At 31.8% G+C, this 23140-nt stretch overlaps 3 protein-coding genes across 4 annotated transcripts; 2 read left to right on the top strand and 1 right to left on the bottom strand.

The window, feature by feature from the left end:
• Nucleotides 1–8467: 8467 nt before the first annotated feature.
• Nucleotides 8468–10165, top strand: LOC124832904 (uncharacterized). Of its 2 annotated transcripts, none has more exons than XM_047307235.2 (2): nucleotides 8468–8619; nucleotides 8762–10165. In XM_047307235.2, the coding sequence occupies exon 2, from the start codon at nucleotides 8763–8765 to the stop codon at nucleotides 9807–9809; it is 1047 nt and encodes a 348-aa protein (XP_047163191.1). In that variant the 5' UTR covers nucleotides 8468–8619; nucleotide 8762; the 3' UTR covers nucleotides 9810–10165. The 2 variants fall into 2 exon arrangements, with proteins under 2 accessions (XP_047163191.1, XP_087951676.1); XM_088095550.1 differs by having other exon boundaries at nucleotides 8486–8686.
• A 1522-nt stretch (nucleotides 10166–11687) lies between these two features.
• On the bottom strand, nucleotides 11688–13991 carry LOC124832901 (uncharacterized). Its single transcript, XM_047307231.2, has 3 exons — nucleotides 13412–13991; nucleotides 12326–13199; nucleotides 11688–12235 (listed from the first exon to the last, which is right to left on the bottom strand). Exons 1-3 carry the CDS (start codon nucleotides 13596–13598, stop codon nucleotides 11905–11907), a joined length of 1392 nt encoding a protein of 463 aa, XP_047163187.1. The 5' UTR covers nucleotides 13599–13991; the 3' UTR covers nucleotides 11688–11904.
• A 1858-nt stretch (nucleotides 13992–15849) lies between these two features.
• On the top strand, nucleotides 15850–19366 carry LOC124832906 (11,12-secotaxane synthase). Its single transcript, XM_088102254.1, has 4 exons — nucleotides 15850–17348; nucleotides 17475–18629; nucleotides 18740–18927; nucleotides 19029–19366. Exons 2-4 carry the CDS (start codon nucleotides 17678–17680, stop codon nucleotides 19323–19325), a joined length of 1437 nt encoding a protein of 478 aa, XP_087958380.1. The 5' UTR covers nucleotides 15850–17348; nucleotides 17475–17677; the 3' UTR covers nucleotides 19326–19366.
• Nucleotides 19367–23140: the final 3774 nt, after the last annotated feature.

The raw sequence follows: 23140 nt of genomic DNA, 5'->3' as shown, positions 1-23140 counted from the left end.
AAAAACAAATATATTTTATCTATATTTATTTAATTTGTTTAACATGAGAGTTTACGATTCGGGTATGTGGTTTACTTTTGGTAGAAATATAAGATAAAGTTAAAAGTTTTATATTAAGTAAACGTCAAAAAGTTAAATAATATATAAAAATAAATACATTTTCTTATATAAATAATTCATACCTTATAAGTGATAAATCTTCTAATTTATTCTAATAAAAAATTTCAACTCAATATCAAACTTGATGGTTTATCTTAAATGATAGTATGTCTCAATAAAAAAAAATTCCAAATCCTTACCGATTCATGCAACAATTACTTGTTTCAAATATTTAATGTGTGACTGAGATTACTGAATATTTGGATAATTACTACTTGGACTTCATAACATAGGGAGTGATTTGAATATTTATATTTTTTTTATGTGGAAGATAAGGATATTGAGTAATTTGTGTTGGAGTTTTTTTTTTTTGTCTTTCTCAATTAATTAGTATATTTTTAAAAAAATATGAATTGAATGTATGACTTGATGTAGTTTATTTTACCCAACTAATGTATTAGATATAAATTTAAGTTTTGGAAATCAGTATATATTTATTTAGTAGGTTAAACAAAAAATTAAGTGTGCTAAGTTTATGTTTGAGACCTAATTTATGTTATCTTTCAATTTAAATAAGGCTGTATAATTCCCTCTTTCACTCTACCCCAAAACAATATATCAATGTGAGAAGAAATGGGTTAAAAAATATTACTTCTGACACGTGGGCTTGTGATTTAGAGAATTCAAACCAAATTTTTTGGTTCATGAAAAAGTAAATAAAAAAAATACAACTAAATTTTAGTTTTGCTCAATCTTCTATTTTTACTGCTTTTTTATTATTCTCAAAACTTCCAAAACTTAGAATATAACAAAATTATTCTCAAAACTTCCAAAACTTAGAATATAACAAAATTATTCTCAAAACATACAATATTTAATTTTTAAAATTCAAAGTATGAAAATAGTTTCGAGTTTAGTTATGTTAGGTGGATCATGGTGGATTGAGGTTTCAGAGATGAACACATTACACTACAAAAATAATGATGTGATGTAACATGGGTTTATTTCCGGCGGTTTTAAGAATCTCTTGAAAATTCTAGTGGTTTTATTAAAAACTCCAGATAAATTAAAAATATTTCCTTTTATTAAAAAACACCTCTCTACTTGCTGCAATTTAATAAACCATCTTAAATATTTATATCGTCTAAATTGTGACACATATGGGAAAATAATTATAAAAAAATTGATTTTATAGAAATAAGTAAGTTATTATTAAGTGAAAAAACTAACATTGTGCTCGTAAAAGGTGATTTTACTGTTGATAAAAACCGTGTGAGATCTGTGTAGTTCATTTCAGCATGTGTCATGAGGATGGAGCAACGAAGAATTGAAGGATACCATGTTTTTGGGTCACCCGCGAAAGGTTTGGATTTTGAGTGATTTATGTCAAAATGTCACGTTTGTCTTCTATTATTTCTAAAATGACCAAGGGTATTTGATTTCAACGACACGTATTTGGTTCTATTACAAGAGTATTCGATTCTAGTTGCACATGTTCGGTTTTATACTTAACGTTCCAAATAATTATATTAAAAAAATATTTTGATAATCTTTAATTTTTATCAATAAATTATTATTATTTATTTGTTTCATTAGTCAAGTATTAAATTTTACAAACTTTATTTTTAAATTTATTTTCACTCACCTTCAAATTTTTTAAAAAATTAATAATTAATTTATTCTTAAATCTCTTCAAATTCACCTGTTCTCTTTTTGAAATCCATTATATAATATGAACACAAAAAAAAAAATAAAATGAGAGATGTTTGTTGACGAGACAAAAAGCTAATTACAAGTGATATGTGAAGTAATTGAAACAATGTATAACAATCTCCACCAACTTTAAGATTGTGTTCGCATCAGATTGTACTATTCAAGAGGAAAAACTAGGACGGATTTGCGAGATAACTGCGTTCGTTTCAGCCGATATACGAAGATGAATTTAAGTTGATTTGTGAGATATGCACATTTTCATCACCCCGCTAATACATTCAAATTTGCAGTAATTTTGATTGAAATCTCAACTTAAAATACCACATTAAAATGTAAGCAGATCAATTCCGAAGGCCAGAGATAATGGCCGGGAGAAGGTTGGTATATGGTGATTGGAGGTTGATGGTTGTTATCATGTTAAAGATGAAGACGAAGAGTTATTGAAGATGAAGAAGATAAAAAAACAAAGCTCGAAGGAGTTGAAGAAGAATTGTATTCAATTTTGAGGGTGTTGATTTGTGTTCCCATCTTTTAGCATTCAGCTTCAGTAAACAGAACAAATGCAACTGATAATTTTGAGGGTGTTAATTCGGTTCCATTAAACTCCTTAATCGATTCTCATGGTAATTTATTCAATTCCAACCTCTCCACGCTTTCTCCACTTGTTGACGTGTGTCCATGCAACAACCCAACTTTTCTCCATTTCCTTCTTATTTCTATTCTTAAAAACAACTTTTTACTTTATTTCTCTTTTACTTCCATCTAATACTTTATTTCTCTTTTACTTCCATCATATATATATTTTTTCAATGTATATTTTACTTCAAATAATAATAATAATACTAATAATAATAATACAATTTTTTTCATTTTAAAAATTAATTTTTATTTTTTATCATTTTATAATAATTTTTACAATTATATATAATATTAATAATTATCATTTTATATTATTTATAGGTTTAATAGGTTCGGAGGTCCCTATATTTGTGGGTTTCGTTTCAATTGGGTCCTCCAATTTTGAAAGTGATCAATTTGGTCCCTAATTTAACAAAATTGAGTCAATAATACCCTTTCCGTTAAATGCAATGGACGACATTAACGTTTTAAACATGTGGTATGTTGAAGTATCCTTCAAATAAAACTGTGCAACCTGCAAATAAAAGGATGCCTCAACATGCTACATGTTTAAAAAGTTAACGTCGTCCATTACATTTAACGGAAAGGGTATTATTGACTCAATTTTGTTAAATTAGGGACCAAATTGATCACTTTCAAAATTGGAGGACCCAATTGAAACGAACCCACAAATATAAGGACCTCCGAACCTATTAAACCTTATTTATACTACTAAAAATACTTTAATAATATTCAATTTTTATCAATTAAATTATTTTTTTTATCTCGATCAAAACTTACACTAATTTTCATAAATTTTATTTCTAAATTCACTTTCACTGTTTGTTTTCTCTTAAATTCATTTTTCAAAAGAAAAACAGCCTGAAGTGTAAATGTAAAGAAACTCTTAAACTTACTTAACTTGTGTTTCTGAGTGATATGATAGCCAAGCATTGATGTAATATTTGCGTCAAATTGCGTATATCATATTAACACTTCTCCAATTGGTAGGTTGAGTAAGTACTTTCAGTATCTTATTAATTCTTTATTTAAAATAATTTAATGCCTTATAAATATTTTTTCTCTATTTCATTTTTTTGGACCAGTGAGGTTGTTATGAAAATTCTCTACCATAATGAAACACCACCATAGTCAAGATCATCGCACAAAGTTAAAAAGCATTTTCTCACTTTCTCCTGTTCAATATGAATTAGAGTAACAGTTATTTAATCTGAAAAAAAAATAATTATTTAATACTCTTTTCATTATTTATTAAATATTTATTTAAAAATATTTGAGTATTTTAAAATTTACGGTATTCTCATGATATTCACAAATATTTTAAAAAATATATTTTACAAAATTTTAAAATAAAATATAAATAAAATAACTTTAAAATATAAAATATAATATAAATTAAATATAAATTTAATTTTAATTTTAATTTTTTAATAATAAATATCTGTCATATGCAAATATTATAATAATACATATACTCGATTCGTTTATAAATAAAGATTAAAATAATCATATACTCGATTGGTTTATAAATAAAGATTAAAAGAGTCATTATTCATACGTAATAAATATTTATAAATATCAATTATATTTATAAACATAAGTATTTTTATATTCTTAATCAAAATCATTGTATGCATTTGATTTTTACATGTCTGGATCAATAATCACACATATAATTTTGATGAATACGAAAATTCATCACTACTAAGATAACATTATTATTTATCATGGACACGATTGATTTGACGAGTACAATGGATGTTATATATATATATATATTATGTAAAAGAAAAAGAAAACAGTCAATTCACAATAATTTTTAAGAATTTTTATTTTATATCACTTACGTTGACAACTTACTTTAACGAATATTTTAGTCATTAAAAAAATTAATTTTTATATTTATAAAATAAGGGAAATTTTGAAAGATAAAATAATGAAGATAAAATGTGTATAAAAATATGTTGGGTGGCAAAATAGTAGTATCCAGTTTATAAAATAAGCAGAAATTTCTTATTTGTTTTAGTACTGTGTAATAGATGTGGCTCATATCAGAAAAAAAATAGAGAAAGAAGGAAGAAAATTGAGCTTATTTTTAATGAATGAAAACTTTAAACTCGATCTTAAAATTTTCAGACTTTTAAGCTTATTAACGAGATAGTTAATACACATTAGAAGTCTTTATTTTTTCCGTAAAGATATAAGTTAGTCAATTAGTTTAGTTTACTAAGTTTATTTTTTAATAAATTATTGATTTTAAAAGTATGTAAATGTTTCTTTTAAGTTTTAATAGATTAATAAATGATTTTTACTAGATGAACTAACATGAATATTAATTTTTTTATATGTTAAATTATTTGATTGAAGTTTAATCTGTAAATATTTATGATTTAAGGTATAATCTTATTATGTATTTTCATATTTCAAATAACATATAGAAAATTGTAAATTTTGTAGTCTGTTTTGACATATATCTACTTGTAGACTGATGAGCTATCGTTGTCTGTGGCTTCATCCGATGATGTTATATTACGTCACCATTTCAATGATTTGTCAGGCATTATTTATTGGCTGAGAAATTTTATTTTATACAATTTATTTATAAAATAAGATAGATATTTAAATAGTTGTAGTAATTTTTTAAAAATAATATTACTACTTTTAGATTTTTGTGAGTAAATAAATAGTGGAAGTAGTTCACTCTGCCTATGGAACTAGTATTCTGTCTCAAGAATGAGAATGTAATTGGAAGGAAGAATAAAAAAATGGAAATGGCTTTTTATAGTTTGAGAAAAAAGAAAAATATGAAAAAGAGGAACGTGATGGAGGACAGAAAGTCAAAAGGCAAAATTTGTGGAGTAAAGGATGCACATGATTGAGGTTTTTTCGTCTTTGGTTATTCTCTTGAGTAAGCATAGAACATGCCACTTTCCGCTGTGCCACCGCTGGCCCACTAAACGGTTAAGTAGTCTCTGTCTCCACACTCCACTACATTTTTATTTTTTATTTTTTATGGCTTAATACTCTTTTTGTTCCGTGAAAAAAGAATGATTCAAAGTGATTCTATTTTTTTAAAAGTTCGAAGCGATCCTAACTTGTAAAAAATCGGGTCAAGTTAATCATTTTTTTGTTACGACTTCAAATTTTTAATGGTGCAGATGCCCTCTGGACTGGACAAAACATAACGAGATGTTCACTTTTTGTGATTGCATGGCACTATGAGGGTGAATGAGGTGTAAAATAAAAAATTGGACAAAAAAAATATATTGTGTGACAATGTACTGGGACAAGTTAAAAAAAGAGGGGTTAGGGTTACAATGAAATTGCGATTTGTGATTAAACATTATGGTGATCATGGGTAAACACTGATCTCCCTCAGGAACTCTTTTGGTTAGAGAATTTGATCGCTTGATGTCAGAAATCAAATTCAAAAACTCTATGCCTGAAAAGAAGTGGCCAACAACAATTAGTAGGAAAACCCAACTGGCATTGGATGTTGTTAAGGCTTCCATTCAAAGGAGTTTTGAGACTATTTATATTCAGGAGTAAACAACTCTCCACTCAATTTGCTTCTTTGTCTTGCTGAAGTCAGATTCTCTGTTCTGCGTTCCAAATAAAAATCCCTCATGCATTTTTGAGTTATTCATTTCTGTAATGTTAATTTCATTTCTTTAGAGAATTATTAATTATTAATCTATGTATGGAGTTACTTTTCACAAAATCTTCCAAATTTTGAAATACCACAAATCTATCAAAAAATTTCACTTATATGAGAAGTGGAGGAGTTTAATTTTCGTGTCAGAAAAAAGTGGTCAAGAAACTTTTTATGGTAAACCAATCGTTGGGATAACTATTCCTTGGTATTCATCTTCAAATAACTAGTTAGGTTATTTTCAGTGCCAATGACCAAACACAACCATCACAAACACTACCAAGTACCCAATCCCATCTGTCATCACAGCCACCAAGTCCCCAATCACCACCACCATGGGACGAACGTGAAGATCCTTTGCCTCATATATTAGAACACGAAGAACACCCTTGGGAAGAAGTCATTCCTATCTCGCCAGAAACACTTTCCTCACCTCAAGGACCAAGTTCAACGAACCCAGTCCCTAACCCCTCTTTTTTTAACTTCAGTCATAAAACTACCACGTAATCTATATTTTTTTTTTCACAATTTTAACCTCATAGTGCCACACAATCACATAAACTGGACACGTCATTATGTTTTGTCCAGGGGGCAATTGCGCCGTTACATTTTTGACGCCGTAAGCAAAAAGGATTAACTTTACCCGTTTTTTTTACAAGTTGAGGTAATTTTTAACATTTTTTAAAAAATATGATCAGTATGAACATTCTCTCTCTTTCGAAGGACCAAAAGAAGTATTAAGTCTTTTTGTATTTATTTTGAGTTAGATATAAAATCTCAAAATAATTTTAAATATATTTTGAATTATCTAAAATATATTTTTTAATAACAAGAGGAGATGTCATGTCCATGGAAAAAAAAAAGAAAGAAGGAGGGAGAAAGGATGTCACCCGAGGAGAGGAAGAAGGGGAAAGAAAAATGCCCCAATGATAGAGGAAGAGAAGGCGAAAGATGAGATGAAGCATAGGGTGGGTTGAAGATGAAGACATTAACATATTATTACGATAGATTTTCTGAAACTGAATTTAATATTAGTATATTATTAAATTATTATTTTTTAATTGAATTTGGTTATAATTGTTACTTAAAAGAATTTGTTATATTATGTTTTCTTTTTATTTTTTAGTCATATTTATATATATGGCTTGTAATACATTTAATTTAGTTAAGTCTTTCTAATTCGATAAATATAAATTTTATCACATAAAGATGATATTTTCCTTTTTTATTATGAGATCAAAATTATATAGTGACTTTCACACTAATTTTTCAATTTTTTTTTGTAATAAAAGGGAAAGATGATAAAGGGAAAGATAACAAAGTTAAAGCTTTTAATGCACGAGGGTAAAAGTGAGATTTTAAAAGTTAGGAAATGCAGAAAGAGAAAAAGGTGGGTGCAGGAAGAAATGGCCATACATGTATCAAATGTGCAAGCTGGGTCCACGGATGGCATGTTCCGCAGAATAACTATTTCACATTAGCATATTTTAATAAATTCTGTGTATAAAATGGTGGTTTTAAATTTAAAATTCAATGTCAGGTTCATTTGAGATGTTTTAAATAAATTAAGCCTGTTGTTTTTGCGTAATCAGTTATTTATTACTGTTCATTTTGTGAACTATTTTCTAAAATGTTATAAATAACTGTTTTGGTGAACTATTTTTCTATTTTCCGGTTAGAGTGGCGAACTACAAAATATACAATACAGACATTTTTTTTCTTTTATTATTTTAAAAATTAAAAATTAATTATTAAATAACAATTGCTTTATAAATTCATATAACAGTTTAAGATGAACGCTTATGGGTAAGAATATTTGGGTTTGTTTCTGAAATATATAAATCACACTTAAAATTTTTTGGAAGCTTTAAATAAATGTTTTACTTATTGAAATACTAAGTTTCCTTAGTTTTGAATTTTTTTGGCACTAATAATAGTGGACTAAAAAAAAGTATAATAAATACTTACAAAAAAGATTATAAATTTTACATTGTAAATCAAGAAATTTCAACTAAAAAATTACTATGTGAAGCGAAAAGTTATATTTTATTGTTCTCATTTTAAATAATAAAAACACCATTAGATAGTTGTTATTTTCTCTAACTCAATTAAAAATACTTACAATTTAATCAAACATTTAAAATATTTAAATTTTGTGTTATAATTTTAAAATATTGTAAAAATAAAACAAAATAAATAAAAAATTGTAACGATCCAAGACGTCTTTAGATCTCGTGGACAACTCCGATCTCGTCGCCTTTCTCTGACGTTAATTTTTGTTTTTTATTATTCATTTTGTCTCTTCACTGACGTGGATCCGCTGCAGTTAGCCGATAAGTGCAGGGTAAGCAGTTAAATCTCTGACCGTCAATTTTCTATATCTATTTTATTTAAGTTCTATGACCCTGAGTGCAAATAACACAACATTTCTGCTATTCACCTAATGGATTTACGTTGCGCTTGGAAATTCAACAATTGCAGTTTATAGACTGTGGAGTTTCATGGTAGAATTCCATGTGAGTATGTGTTCGACACTGTAGTCTTATTTGAATGATGCAATTGATTCTGAATCGACCCTTCACGGTTTTTCAACTTCTCTCAATTAATTTTTGTAAATTTTTTATTTTTTCCACCCTTTAATGTCATCCCTTCTTGCAGCATGTTGAAGCGTGGATACAAACCAGTGCCATGGACTGGCGCTCTCAATTGCCGGGTCTCTGTTTTTCTCATGTTTCTTACATTAATGCTGGTTTTCTTTTTAGTATTTCATAATGATAGTGATGGTGCCAATCCCAGTTTAACTTATGAACGTCCTAATAAAAAAGAGAATAGCTTTGACTCGTTGGTGCATTTGCATCCTACAAAAGAGTTCCGGAATGGAACTGATTTGATATGGCAAGTGCCAGAATCACCTAAAGGTGTTCTCTTTCTGGCTCATGGATGCGATGGCAGGGCCCTCAACTTTTGGGATAAGTCCCCTGAATGCCCTGATTGCATTGGTTTACCTGAAGAAAGGTTGCTTGTACTCCATGGCCTTGCCCAAGGTTTTGCTGTTATTACAATTTCAAGTGCTCAGAGATGTTGGACTTTTGGCAAAGAGGTGTTGGTTGTTAAAAACATTATAGAATGGTGGACTGGTAGAAGGAAGCTTGAGAAGCTTCCCCTTGTGGCTTTGGGTGCTTCTTCTGGAGGGTATTTTGTTTCAGTGCTTGCCACTGCTATGAAGTTTAGTAGTATCGTGATCATGATTGCGGAGGGGATGTTTGAGCAAATTGATATTAGAGGGGACTACCCACCTACCCTTTTTGTTCACATGCCCAAAGATCTTTACAGGCAGCAGAAAATTGATGAGTATGTAGAGGTTCTAAAAGATAGAGGGATTGATGTTGGTGTTGTTGAATGTATAGAATTCCCGTTGTCACCCAATACTTTAGCCGATAGAATTCCAGGGCTTGATCTGCCTCTTTCTAGAAAGATATTCGAGTTATTTCAGGAAAAGGGCTTTATTGATAAAAATGGTTACATGAAAAAAGATGGGCGTAAAATCAAATGGAAAAAGGCTCTTGAGGAGAAGAAAACTCTTGTGCTGGATAATAATCTGGTCTCTCATGTCCAAGAGGAGCTAAACCTTGCATTTGCTTACCATGAGATGACTAGCTTGCATTCCGACCAAATTTTTAAATGGTTTGAATCTCACAGGAGCTGATCAAAACTTTCCTGCACTGAAACCACTTGAATATGATGTAGCTATCCTTCTTCTCAATTTCTTTTTCTGAAATTCAATCAGAGATCCATTGACTTCATGTAGAAACTGTTACAGTGGTTTCTTATCAGATACCAAGTCTCAAGGGCTGAACTTTCTTCATGGGTGTGGGACATGTGAAAGGTATGACTCTGAACCTTTTCACCAATCCCTTTGCGCTTTAGCAAGCAGTATGCTGAATGTTATCCTAGATTTGGTTAAAATTGTAATATTTCTACCATTTTTCTTGAGATTTGAGGCACCAATCCTGGTTTAATCTTTGAAATTTGAATACTCTAGTGGAGTTGCGTTTTATATTACCCTTGTGGCTGTCAAATTATGAGCCTGACCTTGCACGCTTGACTACTAGACTTATTTATCCTGTGATCTAAACCCAAGTTGACATCTATAACCGGTGAAAAATGTGGAAATATTTGTACGATGCATTTATAATGCCAAAGGCTAACATAATGTTGAATAAGAAAGGAAGTTAATTTAATTGAAACAAATTCTGCAGGAGTGCTTATAATTTTTTCGAACGATGAGGGGTGGAAAGGAGAAAAATTATACGAGATAGTAAAGGATGACATTGTTGGAATTTGAATGTTTAGAAAGGTCAGCCAAAACGAATGGAATCAGGGAGACTCCTTTCACTCCTCTCTGTTCCTACGCTTCCTTTTACCCTCCAAGTTGACAGGGAGGGGGAGAGGATGGAACAGATTATAGTTATCTTTTGCTTTAAATCCAAAGGTTTAAGGTTTTTGAAATAAGGGAGCACGGGACTATGAACTGAAACTTTCTTCCCTTTTATCAGTTAACATCCAAATTCTTGTCATGATCTAGTGCTGCTGTTGTTCCTGCAAGTGGAGGTTCTAAGCTCAAGAATGCTCCCGAAAAACGGCAGTTATGTCGCTCAAAGTACAATCTAACTTCTCAAGTTTTCAGTTCATTCGGATAAACTAATATAAATGTTTTGCAAAAAGTACAATCTAACTTCTCAAGTTTTTTTTCTCCTCATCGCCCAAAACGTATTTAACTCTTACTGTTTCATACATGGATTTTTGAATTAAAGTAGAAAACGATGCATGATTTTTTTATTGCTTATTATCAAGACAAGTGTGTTTAGGTATATGTACACAAGCAATTTTCAATTCTTACGAACTACTCTAATGTAGTAGAGGTGTTTTAAGATCTCAGTTATTATCTTTATCAATATTTGGTAAGTTGCAGTAACGTGTAGGGTTTTGCCTGTATGTTTGTGTTTTACAACTATAATGAATCTTTTTACATTACACTGGGAAGACTACCCTCCTTTTATAGTCTTTACCTACCAATGCAATTGTTTTGGACCATTTTCACAGCCTTGTACACTTCTCGTTGAGGCACTTAAAAGGCATTAATTAGAGCCCACATGACGCCTTAATACTTCCTCTGCCACTATAACTCATCATTCCCAATTCACATAGGGGCACCCCTGCTATCATCTTGGTCCATCTGTTGTCTTTGTTTTTTTATATTATATTGGCAACAAATCCATTCTCCCTTGCTCTTCACTAGGAAACAATTCTAGAAAAATTCAAACTTTATATTGTGGACCTTGGTTATGTTTGTAAAACTCCTTAAATCGATCTTTTAACTTGAATGCAATTCATGTTGCATGAAGAATCAACATATCTAGTATAGGCCTAGTTCTAGATTAAACTTTATGGATAATCAGTATCCTTTATATATTATGCATAAAACAATCGTCAGTTTTTATTTGATGAATAATATCGCAATTATGATTTTATCTTCCGTTTCAGCGGAGTTGATGAGATTGTTATATAATGAAAATAATCTGACTTAATAAAAACTTATCATTTTATCATATATAGTGAAAAGAAGTAACGATATATATTACTTTTATTACAAAATAAGGAACCATAAAGGCTAACATAAACTTGAAAAGTAAAACGATATCCATCCTACCCATGATAAGAACCTAAATAGCACACTCTTTGAAGTCTTGGATATTACATTCTTAACAAAAGAAACTGACACACAAACCAAATTGACTGTATCATGTTCGAGGCTTCATTCGCCCCTCATTGGCCATCCTGAAGAGGTTGGCTTGTGCTGCTGCATCCTTGTTTGAGCGAAGAGATGCTACAAAACTGTCTCTGACTTGCTGAGTTGTGTAAGGGAACCTGTTGTTCACCAAGGAGTTAAGAAAGGAAGCTGTCCCTTCTCTGTAGAGTGCTCCTATTCCATCAGTTCTGGTGTTGGAAAGTGCTTGTGGCAAGCTGAGACTGGCACCAAAAGCTGGCACGTTAGAGACACCGAATGCATTGCCTAAGGTTCCCCACCAGCCTAGCAATCCCCAGATGATTCCTGGGTGAGTACTCCAGTAGCTGCAATTTAGAGGACAATCAATTGGTTACTTAACAGTATCTGTATGTCAATATGATAGTTTACCGTGCAATGTAATGAAGGGAACTTACTTGCATGTACCAGTGAAAGGAGTTGGCGAAGGAAGGTAAGGGGGTGTGGAGGGGATAGTGGGGGAGCCTGGGTCAATAGGGACCGAAGGTGGGCTCACAGTGATTGGGGGGCTACCACCTCCATAAGTTGGTGGTGAGTTGTAGTACCCACCACCTCCTGAGGGAGGATTTGATGGTGTTGAAGGGGTTGATGGTGTCGTTGGGACTGAGGGCGTTGGAGTAGAGGGTTCTTGTGGTGGAGTTCCACAATTGCTACCATCAGGTGGCGAGGGGGTTGGATTGTAACTTCCACCACCCTCAGGTGGCGATGGGTTTGGATCATAGCTTCCACCTCCTGGGGGAGTTGATGGGGTTGGATTGTAATATCCACCGCCTGAGGGTGGTGATGGGTTTGGGTCATAGCTTCCACCACCAGGGGGAGTTGATGGAGTTGGAGTGTAACTTCCACCATCAGGGGGAGTTGATGGGGTTGGATTGTAACTTCCACCGCCAGGAGGAGTTGATGGGGTTGGATTGTAACTTCCACTTCCACCACCGTCTGAGGGTGGTGATGGGGTTGGGTCATAGCTTCCACCACCTGGAGGAGTTGATGGAGTTGGATTGTAACTTCCATCACCACCTGGGGGAGTTGATGGGGTTGGATTGTAACTTCCACCACCTGAGGGTGGTGATGGAGTTGGATCATAGCTTCCACCACCTGGGGGAGTGCATGGGGTTGGAGTGGAACTTCCTCCATGTGATGGGGATCCATGATGTGATGGGGATCCATGATGTGATGGAGTTCCATGATGAGAGGGTGATCCATGATGATGAGAATGCGGTGTGCTTCCATGACCACTGCCTCCAGAGCCATGAGATGGAGAGCAGTATGAACCTTCAAGAAGTAAAAGCAACGTATAATATTAGATTAGAAAGTTAAACTTCAAAGAGGTATCTTTATGAGCTTCTGATCATTTCATACTTTCAAATTTGAATAATGACCTACTGTAGCTATCAAGGAAAGTTGAAGAGCTCGTTAATGTTATATATCTTTATATATTTTGCACAAACGATGAAACAAAAAGTATTATTCGGTTAGAGAATTACACAGAGAAGAATTTGATGAATCTGTGGGAGAACCTCCTTCTGCATGTGGACGTGAAGAGTGGTTGTTCTTCTGGTCCTCAACGGGGGTAGTGGAACACATCACAGGGATGACAAGGTTCTGGGAAAGCATCCCAACTAGCAATGTGAAGATAGTGATAGAAGTAGGACTGTGTTTTTCCCTACCCATTATCACTGACTGCTTAGAACACTCTGAGAAAGAAGAGAAGGGAAGGTTTGAGTGTGGAGAGGGGAGTGAAGTAGGAATGCTATATAAGATGGTTCACAGAGTGGAGTAAATATTAGCAGGTGGAGGAGTATGAGAGTTAGTTGATGTTTTGCAGGTGCATTTACTCCATATTTACTACTACTTCATGCAATAATGCCTGAATTTTCTAAAATAGCTTTAAACGCTGGACGTGAATTCAGTTCAACACGTACCCCTATGATGTGCACTCTCTCTTAACTACGGCATTCTTTCTTGTCGATCACGAGCTTCTGCTGGATTCAACTGAAATTACTCATTAGCTTGGTGAGTGTATTTGGCATATAATGCTACAAATCACATCCAAGCTTGCTGTAACTTACCAATTTTCCTCCCTTTTCTTCTTTCTTTATGTCTTATTTCTTGTACTTTATCTCTCTAATAGATGTATAAAGTAGGAAAGTAAAGATACATTTATTGCTGATTTTTACTAAGATAAGTTAATCCAAATCAATGATGAATATGTGATACATTATTTCATTTTATTTTTTCACTTTACATAGATACCTAGCTTAGAGAAGTAGTTTTGTTGGATGCATGTTTGACTCAGTATTCACGGTGGTTACTGTTCACTATTCTGTTTCCATGTCAAGCACATAAATGGTAATGAATACCGGTATAGTGATATTTATTAAAATGTATGTGTATTTATGTTATTATCATTTTGCACACCAGCATAAAATTCCTATTTAACTTAGCCAATTGAAGAATTCAAAGGATAAAAAGAAATCCAAATATGTAAAACTAGAAGTGAGTCATTTCGAACTAAATGAGAATGGCAGAGGGTAGGTGAGTTTACTAAAATATGTGGGGAGAGTAGTGAATACGAGTGCCCTTTTCCTTTTTTTTTGCCGGTAAGATTACAAGCTGTCCTCACATTTTCATGAATGTATTATTAATCAAACATAGTATTAATTTCCACATTACATACTTATGATATTGTAACACAGTTGTGATTGTAAGACATTCCATTTTCATGGTATTTTGCTGCAGAGGAAATACGTGTATATACATAACTATTGTGTATTACAAGTACTTAAAAAATAACAATGACCTTATGTTATATAATAACATAAGGTTTGTGTGGGATGTTGAAAGTGTATATATATATATCTGTAAACCTGCATTAGAAGCTGTCAACAGCTAAAAAGATAAGTACTTGCAGACAGTTAAAGAAAAATTCAACTGGTTATACAAACATAAATGTGTAGCATATATGAGCAAAACGAGTTGACTATGTAGGCAAAGATACAAGCGAGAAAGCTGTTGTTAATTGTAAGGAAGTGAAGTGGTTATCGATGTTGTAACTGGAAAGTCTATCATCAATAGGGTTGTTAAGTTTTCATGGACCGTTACTGTTTTGGAAAAGGTGGTTCGGTCCCTTTTGAGATCATTCGTTACCATGGAAGAACTAGGCAAGTCTTTTTATGGAGAGAAGCTAATTTTTTTAATTTTAGATAGTTTTTTTCTACCTTTTTTTTTTTAAATTTTATCCTTGCTTATTTTATTGCTATTCAACTTGAAAAATACCTCTACCTAGCCATTTTTACTGGTTAGAAAAACGATGGAGTCAAGTCTAGTCTAGTTCACTTTGTCATGTCTTGAAAATCATAAAATTTTTATTTTTGACTCAGGAAACAGTACCTTTTTTTTAACTAAATATTCATGAAGCATAAACCTCTTTATATCAGTATAGTATAGTAGGGTTGTACATAGTTCGGTTTTTCGAAAAATTCAATCTAACTACTTCACCATTAAAGATTTAGCTGAGAGTGAACTTTTTCCTATAGAAATTATTTATTTCATTTGTTTTTCTCAAATTACTCAGTATTTTGATTTAGTTTAGTTTACTTTTAGTTTGTTCCCTTCGTGCATAGTTTAATTACAAACAAATTTTAGCATTTTACAAAATTTATACATATATATATATATATATATATATATATATATATATATATATATATATATATATATATATATATATTCAGTCAAGCTAATTCTGTCAATCAAGATGAATTTGGATTATAAATTCAAGATTCTTTGTAATGTTTATGAGATATGACTATCTTCAAATTTCTTTTTATCAGTATCACGATCTTCAATGTTTTGGACGAATTGATACATTATACATGTAGTTGTTTGAAAACTAGTATTCATTATTCTATTATACTTTTACTTTAAGAATAGGTAGATATTCATATAGAAACTCATTATGTACATTTTAATCAAACGAGAGCCTTGTACATTTTAATAATTTATTTTTTAATTATATTTAGTGGAAGATAAAGAGATAAAAGAAAAAAAAACTAAAGTAATTTTAAGGTAAATATTGACTAAATTTTGATACGTAATACTTTCAAAGAATTAATGTTAATTTAAGAGAAGAAATAAAGTTTATTCTAGTTGACAAATACGAAGATTCAATTAAATAAAATTTAAATGTAAATATCAAATTACTAATTAAATTTTCTTTTTCGGACTATTTTTTAAGAGATCCATTGGAAGTAGATACTTCGATTTCTCTACTTTTGTTTTCATCTGTTAACCATCTGTTTGTCACATTGGTTTTTCTTCAGTTATTATTTTTTTTTTGTGTAATTGTACTGTGAAAGTGTGGTATATAATTTGTGAAAGAAAAATGATTCTTTAATACATTTATATATTTATATTTATTTGACACTACCTTACTTTTTATTTTATTTTATTTCGAAAAAATATAAATTTTTTATGACTATTTTATCTTATAATTTGTGTGAAATGAAGTAGAAGTGTTTTACATACCCTTGCTATTTGTGAAAAGATAATATTGGTGATTTGTATTCTGAGTAGGAACAGGTTTGATAAAGAAAGTGTTGGGGGCATTGAATGCAACAGTCTAAGGTGTCTGAGTGCATCACATGCAAACAATGTCCTTCACATAAACGCTGTTGCTTTCTTCCAAGTCCTCAGTCTCAATCCATTGGCAGCATTTTCGGTGGTTATCATGTAAGATGTTGACATACAATCCTTAAATTTCAATGGAAGCCAGCTCAACGTTTCATCACTAAGCCATTTTTGCTTTTGCTTCTATTAGTGAAACCACCATAGCTCCATAATTATCTTAATATCAATTTAAGTCAAACAACAATTATCTGGTGTCATTAAGCAAATGCAAATCTTGCTATAAATGTAAACGCAATATTTCTTCTAAAAGAACAACAGTGTCTATTACAATTCATTCACAGCTTGTGTTTGTTTCTTTTACACATGCAACCATGAACCTTCTCTGCTAAACATTCCCCAACAACCAATTAAATTCGCAAAGTCCAGCTTTCTAACGTGAGAAAATTATGCTGATTTAATTTAAACCACCTCCAAAAACTTTGTTTAAGATAATTCATGGCTTAGGCGGTTCCAAACAACATTATCTCCAACATGATCAGCCTACCTTTCTAATTACTTTAAAAAGATATTGTAAAGTAGAGATTTAAAGATGGTGATCTGACCCATCATCACACATTAATCAGTATTTACATTGCTGCAATGATCAGCAATCATCATGACTAAAACACGATGCAAAGTCACATAAAATAACGAGACTTCACCAGATTTTCAGGGATTCTTGGTTAACTACAAAGCTTCTAGCGTTGACCGGGAAGAGAAAAGTACTCTTTTTTTCTACAATAAATTTCTCAGGTATGTAATGATGATTACGTGTCATTCTTCTGGAACAATTAATGAATCTATCACTAGTTCAAGGATTCAACTTTGTATTTCTTTTCACAATAGTATTGTTTTTCGCTTTTCTGTTAATTTGACCAGGATCACAGGCTTGCATATGAGAATTTTATGTGGAAGGAATTGACTTTAAGGATGATCAAGATTATAATTATCATAAATTTCATTTGGGTTTGACTTACTCCACATATTACAGATTCCTATATATATAAAGATGTGCTGAACTAAACAATCAGTATTCGAGTTTACAAAAATATATACGAGTTCAGAATTATCAAATCCTTACAATGTTCGGGGACATTATCTATTTTATTTTGTGGGGTTTGTTTCCCCTACTACTTTTTCTAGTTTCTTTCATTTTCTTGAGGCACGAGCAATGCTGCAAAGACAAAAGAAAGCTGCCACCAGGGGAAATGGGGTTTCCACTGATAGGGGAGACCATGGAATTCTTCAATGCTCAGAGGAGAAACAAGTTATTTGAAGAGTTTTTTCATCCTCGAATTCTGAAACATGGGAAGATCTTCAGAACAAGGATCATGGGGTCTCCAACTGTGGTTGTCAATGGAGCTGAGGCCAATAAATTCTTACTGTCCAACGAGTTCAAGTTGGTGAAAAGCTCTTGGCCTTCTTCATCGGTTGAGCTCATGGGAAGGGACTCTATAATGGAGAAAGATGGTGAAAGGCACCGGTTCCTCCGTGGTGTCATTGCCACAAGCCTTGGTTATGCTGGACTTGAGCTACTGGTTCCAAGATTATGCAACTCTGTTCAGTTTCATTTAGCTACAAACTGGAAGGGCCAAGAGAATATCAGTATTCACCGTTCAACAAAAGTCCTCACTTTTAGCATAGTGTTTGAGTGTTTGTTGGGAATCAAAGTGGAGCCAGGTATGTTAGATACCTTTGAAAGAGTGTTGGAAGGAGTGTTTTCCCCAGCTGTTATGTTTCCAGGTTCTAAATTTTGGAGGGCAAAGAAGGCCAGGGTGGAGATAGAAAAGATGTTGCTCAAAGTGGTGAGAGAGAAGAGAAAGGAAATGGAAGGAAGCTCAGAAAGAGAACAAGATGGAATGCTGCTGTCCAATTTGGTATGTGGGATGATCCAAGGGGAGATAAGTGAAAAAGAAGTCATAGACAATGTGGTGTTACTAGTTTTTGCAGCTCATGATACCACTTCTTTTGCTGTTGCCATGACATTCAAAATGTTGTCTCAGCATCCTGATTGCTATGGAAAAATTCTTCAAGGTAAACTAATATCAACAACATATTTAAAACAGTGCTTAGTTTTTATGACTGTACCTTCTAAATAATCAAAAAAAGTTTATTATTGAAAAAGTACACTTAATTTTATGCAGAACATGTTGCCATAATGAGCAACAAAAACCGGGGTGAGAATCTGACAATGGAGGATATAAAAAAGATGAAGTATACATGGCAAGTTGCGAGAGAAAGCATGAGATTGTTCCCTCCTATCTTTGGTTCTTTCAGAAAGGCTGTTACTGATATTGAATATGAAGGATTCGTGATTCCTAGAGGATGGAAGGTGAATACTACTTTCTTCTTTCATTCTAATACATTTTGAATCCATGCACATGGATACATTGTGAACTGAATCATATAATTGGTTTTCTTGGTTCTTCTCAGATGCTATGGACAACATACGGGACACATTACAACGAAGAATATTTCAAGGATCCTATGAATTTCAACCCAAGTAGGTTTGAGGAGGGAGTACCCCAATATGCATATGTTCCCTTTGGAGGAGGACCAAGAGTTTGTGCAGGGTACCAATTAGCCAAGTTAAACATCCTCGTATTTGTGCACTATGTTGTGACACAATACGAGTGGTTCTTACTCCATCCAGATGAACCTGTGACAATGGATCCCTTGCCTTTCCCTTCCCTCGGAATGCCCATCAGAATTTCTCCCAAACATGCATAAAAGCAACCTCAAAATGAATTTGTTTTGCCATACAAAAAGTGTTCAACCATTCACATTTGTTTCGGTTGGTTTCTGAGTTCAAGGTTAAGTCTTTTCGCGCAGATTATACTCTTCAAGCTTAAGTCTCAATATGATCCTATTCTTATATAGTTCGGTTTACTCGGATGTCACCTAAAAAAATATTTCAAAGCTCAAATCAACGTTTGTTTGAATATTCTGACAATAAATTATAATAAAAGTATTAAACTATCTTAGTGTTAAACTTGACTTTTCGTGATGGATTTCTAATTAAAGCTGCACAATTATGATATATGATAGTAACCGTTTAGAATCATGGTATATGATACTAACTTAGTTTAGGTTTAATCTAATTACTTTTAATAGTTTATCTTGTTTATAGTTTGACTGAGTGTTTCGTTGTTAACTGGTCTATCGTTCCATCCCTAATTAACCAACAACCAACGGTCATATATATAGTACAACATTATTAATAAGGCAATAGTTAATGTTACGTTGCCGTCCAATGTTATCCTTGAACTGAGGCGTTTGCACATGTTACTTGGATATGGATCAAGTTCTCGATCCCATTTAGAAGAATATTGAGCTCAACATAAAATATGAACACGAGCAGCATCTTTCGAATATACTAGATGAGCACAGATACATAATGTTATATGGTAAACACATATCCATTGAAGATCACAGATCGTGAAAAGATATTGGGGTTACCATTTCTACATTTCCAAGTATCTGGTTGACAGAAAAATTGCTGCGAGTGCTAAAACACATTATTTGTTGTTATATATGTTTCTTTTAAATTATTAAATTCTGAATCTTTTGAAGCCTTCTAATTAATGTTTAATTAAACAAGTTATAAATTGAACATAAAACTAAGTGGGCACGATCATTTATTATTATTATAATACGTGCTAGAGTGTTCCAATGACGCTGTTTATAACAGACAAACTCACATGGTCTTTCACATATACTATATAGGAATGCGTAATTAATTGCCTTGAAAAAGCAACCAATTTAGACAACTAAAATGGATTTGCATTTCAAAAGATAATGCACTGATGTTATATAGTTTAGAATGAATCTAGCTTCTAGGCAGGTGAAGATCCTCACTTATTTCCATCATCAAGTATTAAATATCAAAACATAATAAGAAGATATGTTGATCATCAAGTATGATGAACATATATATCTTCACTTATAAAAATATCTTCACTTTAATAAAATCTTCATAATAAAAGCAATGATAACATGAACTTATTTTTAAAAATATCATATTATATTTGTAAGTAAAATAACTTTCTTCTTCTTTTTCATTTTTGGACCTTCTTTTCATTTTTAAAACCTACAGAAACCCTCCCTGTTTTTGTGAATGATACACACGAAATTAAAACCTTCGTTTTTTTAATGGATAAAAAAATTCGTTATTACATATGTTGACCATTTTACATATTCAATCTCCTCTATTTCTTTAGAAAGACATTATAAAACTCCCTTTTACTGTAAACACATACCAATAATAAGGCCTAACTTTGAAAAGATTAATATTTAAACGATAAATATTTTAAGATGAAATTAAATAATAGAGGAAATAATTGTAATAATCAGACGATAGAAAATACTATGTAAAATGTTTACCAAATACGATATTTGTATATAATGAGATCAAATTTATAAACAGAGATACTATTAATTTTAAAGAAAATAAATAATTTATATATTATATATAATACTTATTTTGATTTTTTATTAGTTTTGTTCAAAGTGGTTCTCCTATCTATGAGTTGTTCAAAATAGTTTCATCTTTTGTAAAAATAGTTTTAATTTAGTCATTTTGGCTGACTACGTTTAAAAACGCTAAAGGTGTAATGTCGACCTCAGCCAATTTTGAATGACATATACAGTTTTGCAATATGTGGCAACATTAGTCCAATTGACGTGACAATTTTCCTGTTTTTGGGTTGTTCGATTTATGCGATTTGGGTTTGAACATTGGAGTTTTTTGTGTTTTGTGGTTCTTGTAGGTTGAATCGTGAATAGGAGGCGTGATAGTGGTTAGGGTTTCCTTTGTGTTTGAATTTGTAGGTCTATTTGTAGTTGCAGGTAGCTCGATGATGGTGACGGCACAATTTAAGAGTTTTGTTGTCGTGGATTTCATGGTGGAAGAGGATGTTTGCATGAGAATGGTGTTGCTCGAAGGTTAAAGGAGAATAATGGTTCGTGGTGGTGCTCGCGAGGTTCTTGTGAGTGCAATTTGGCTTTTGATGAAGGAGAAAGTCGCAAGATTGATTCACAAATTTGTGGGTTCTCATGGTTGACGATGAAGGTTTCTGAAATTGGGGATTTGGTTTCTGATGGAGGATAAAGTCGCGAGATTAATTCGCGAATTTGAGGGTTCTCATAGTTGACGATGAAGGTTTCTAGAAATTAGGAATTTAAAGTTTCTGGAAACTGGAGATTTAGGGTTTGCTGTATGTTATGGAGGATTCGTGGTTGATGGAGGAAGGAAGGAGCTCTCATGTCACGTATTGTAAAACTGGACATGTCATTTAAAATTGTGTGAACATTATGCGGTTAGCGTTTTAAACGTCGTCAACAAAAAAAGATCAAATTGAATATTTTATAAAAAATGGGACCACTTTAAACAAAACTAACAAATAAGAAATATATATGATTTTGTAAATTAGAAGAAATTTTATAAAATAAATATTTTTTATGTAATCAAATAGAAATAGAAGTTAATTATCATGTCTACACACTAATGTATTAGAAAAAGAACACTATAAAACTTATGTATATTAAACTATAAAGCGTCGTCACCAGTAAAAAAGAAAGGAGAACACACTGATATTTCAAAAAATTATTTATACACAAAATAAATTGATCAAAATAAAAGAAAATCATTCCTAAAATATTCAATAAACGTGCATGTGTTAAATAAAAAAAAATATTACTTTTGATGGTCACAGAAATATCCTTCTGAGGTGTTCGCACTGTGGAAGAAGGGTTTGCATAGAAAAAGTGAAGGAAACGAGGTTGTCGACAAAATAAAATGCAATAGAACGTTAGACCTCTAACGACCGACGCCATATAATCATTAGACGTGGGACACCTCTAACGATAAATGTTTAATTAGCTCAAAAACTCATTTCGCACTTAAATTTTTTTTATTTTTTAACATCATTAAACGTCGAACTTGACTTTCATTCTAATTGGTCATAAATACTAAGTACGTCTTTTTAATTCATGTTTTTAATGACTCAGACATTTATTTGAAATATACATCAAAATATATAGAATATGATGTCGGACAGGTGAACCACCGATGTCAAACAACTATATTACGTTAGATTTGCATATTACCAACATCAAATAATTGATTTTGTTTACCAAAATTTAATCAATCATTCTTAATATTAGCTTAGTCATCTGACATTAAACGCATAAAGTTGAAGGCAAGTTTCGCACCAGTGAAAAAATGGAGATAATCCTAACACTAAAAGCATATGTTACATTACCCTTTTAATCATGTCTACTGTTCCATCAAAAGAAACAAATGTGCTCCCAACACTTTCAACTTTCTTTTGGAATGAAAAGACAGTTAACAGTTCCACGAGCCCCAATAAATTTTACTGAATAAGTCACTCCATTAAATTATCTATACATATATATAAGTTAAGTATAATTTGAGTTAAAATATTATCTTTATACATTTTTAAATTTTAAAATGAAATTATGTGAAAATTTAAGATAAAAATAAATTTTAATTTCACGTAAAAATTTAACTAAATGAAATATAC

This window comes from Vigna umbellata, chromosome 1, assembly GCF_029865625.1.
Source record: "Vigna umbellata cultivar VRB3 chromosome 1, Vumbellata_1.0, whole genome shotgun sequence".
Taxonomy (NCBI): Eukaryota; Viridiplantae; Streptophyta; class Magnoliopsida; order Fabales; family Fabaceae; genus Vigna; species Vigna umbellata.
Note: the sequence above shows the minus strand (reverse complement) of the source record. Positions and strands in the feature narration are given on the sequence as shown.